Source organism: Rhagoletis zephyria, unplaced genomic scaffold, assembly GCF_001687245.7.
Source record: "Rhagoletis zephyria isolate East Lansing unplaced genomic scaffold, Rhagoletis_zephyria_1.1 Rzeph_scaffold_07096, whole genome shotgun sequence".
NCBI lineage: Eukaryota > Metazoa > Arthropoda > Insecta > Diptera > Tephritidae > Rhagoletis > Rhagoletis zephyria.
Window position 1 is genome coordinate 18924 of NW_016164179.1, and position 1765 is coordinate 20688.

The 1765-nt window shown below is 35.2% G+C and overlaps 1 protein-coding gene across 1 annotated transcript; it reads right to left on the reverse strand.

Moving 5' to 3' along the window:
• Positions 1-179: 179 nt before the first annotated feature.
• LOC108373862 (uncharacterized) lies at positions 180-735 on the reverse strand (the record flags this gene model as incomplete). The annotated part of the gene is made up of 1 exon (XM_017629805.1): positions 180-735. A coding segment is annotated over exon 1 (556 nt), but the record flags the coding sequence as incomplete, so codon positions are not given.
• Positions 736-1765: the final 1030 nt, after the last annotated feature.

Sequence of the window (1765 nt, forward strand, 5' to 3'; positions counted from 1 at the left end):
CGTATTTGTGGGGCAAATAACATATTGGACCCATAAATTGAAAACTACCATTGATAGTAGAGTTCCGGGTCGAAAGGGTTAAGGAAATGATAAGACAGTAAACGAAGTGCAATTTTGTAAAGAATGACCACTCGATCGACAAAAGGGGCATTTAGTATCTTGTGCAGTAGCAGATTTACTGCAGGCATACGAAGATTTGGCGGCTTTCTTATTGCCAGCATCTTGCTTGGGCTTATTTACTTGTAGTCTAGATGGTGACGCTTCGTCAGGGGATAAATGCTGGAAACGTTTGTTAAGTATTGTTTCACAATACGACCACAATGGAAGTTGATTATAATTAAGTTGTTCTTCCCACTTATGCTTAGTCACAGTGTCGACTTTTGACCTTACCAAATGTGAATCGTAAATGGCTGATACAGTATCAACCATTGATCGTAACGATGACACGCTCGGCTTATTCATATTTAGCAATTCAAAAAGCTTCGATATACTATCGAAAAAAATTAAACAAGGGTTGTCATAAAATTTTTTCAAGCTGGCCAATGCTTTGGCATAATTACCTTCACTTACTTGAAATGCTTTTACTGTTCCTAGCGCTTCATCAGTCAGACAAGAGATTAAGTGATTGAATTTTTCAATTTCTGTTAAACTTGGATCGTTATTCACTAAGCTTTCGAAAAGGCTAATAAAGTTTTTGAATTCGCTATATTTTCCGCTAAATTTGGGCAAACGCATTTTAGGAAGCCTTGACTGATGAGGAACCGGGTGACAGGTAATAAGGTCAATGGAAATAAGGTCAATTGACTTTATTTCCCACCCTGGTGCGAAATAAAGTCAATTGACATTATTACCTTTTCAAAAGCGAAATAAAGTCAACAAAAATTTGGAAATAAAGTCATTGACGCTATTTCCTCATTCAAATGGAAATAGCGTCAACAATGCTTAAAGTATGTCGATTCATAGAAAAAAATGTTGTTCTTACAATAAACATTGCCCCGTAAGTGTTGTTTTTTAATAGATGAAAAAGGTTATAGCCAAATCCTCAGTGTTGTGATATTAATCCACACACAATCATGAACTACCACCAATTGATTTTATTAAAAAAATTTAAATTACGAATATGTAAAAACACGATGCGAAAAACTAAACACCTGCGCACAGCTGGAATACGAGAAATATTTGAAGAAAGAGTGTAGAAATGATCCATAACTTGCAAAACATGTTTCGTTTCCACAAAAATAAAGCGAACACTATTAAATTGATGAAACAGTCCATGTCCAAAAACCCCGGAGGAACACTGAAAGAATTCTGTGTTTTAAATTAGCATATTTTGAACGAATTCGGAATGTCTAAGGTGGAAAAGAAACCAACCTTTCTATAAGGAAACAATTATAGAAAAAGAATTTTCTTACACTGTATTCATGTCTCCGCCAGCAATTTGTGACGACATCATTTAAAAGCAGCTAAGGAGAATGACGACACTATTTATTAGATGGCACATTCAACGAGCCAATGTGCCAAAATGCGGGTATAAACAATTATTGATTATTTAATATCGGAACCGAGATCATATAAGTTAATTGATTGGTTTTCACACACTTTTGAAACACAAATTATATGCTTTTTTACTGCAGACAAGTTGTTGCCCCAAAACACAGCAGAAATCTTCCAATCAGGGCTGCCAACTATCCTTAGTTATGAGGTGCCATATTGAGGATAAAAAAGTGCCAAAATGTGCCAAATAGAAAAATAAAAGTGCCAAAAA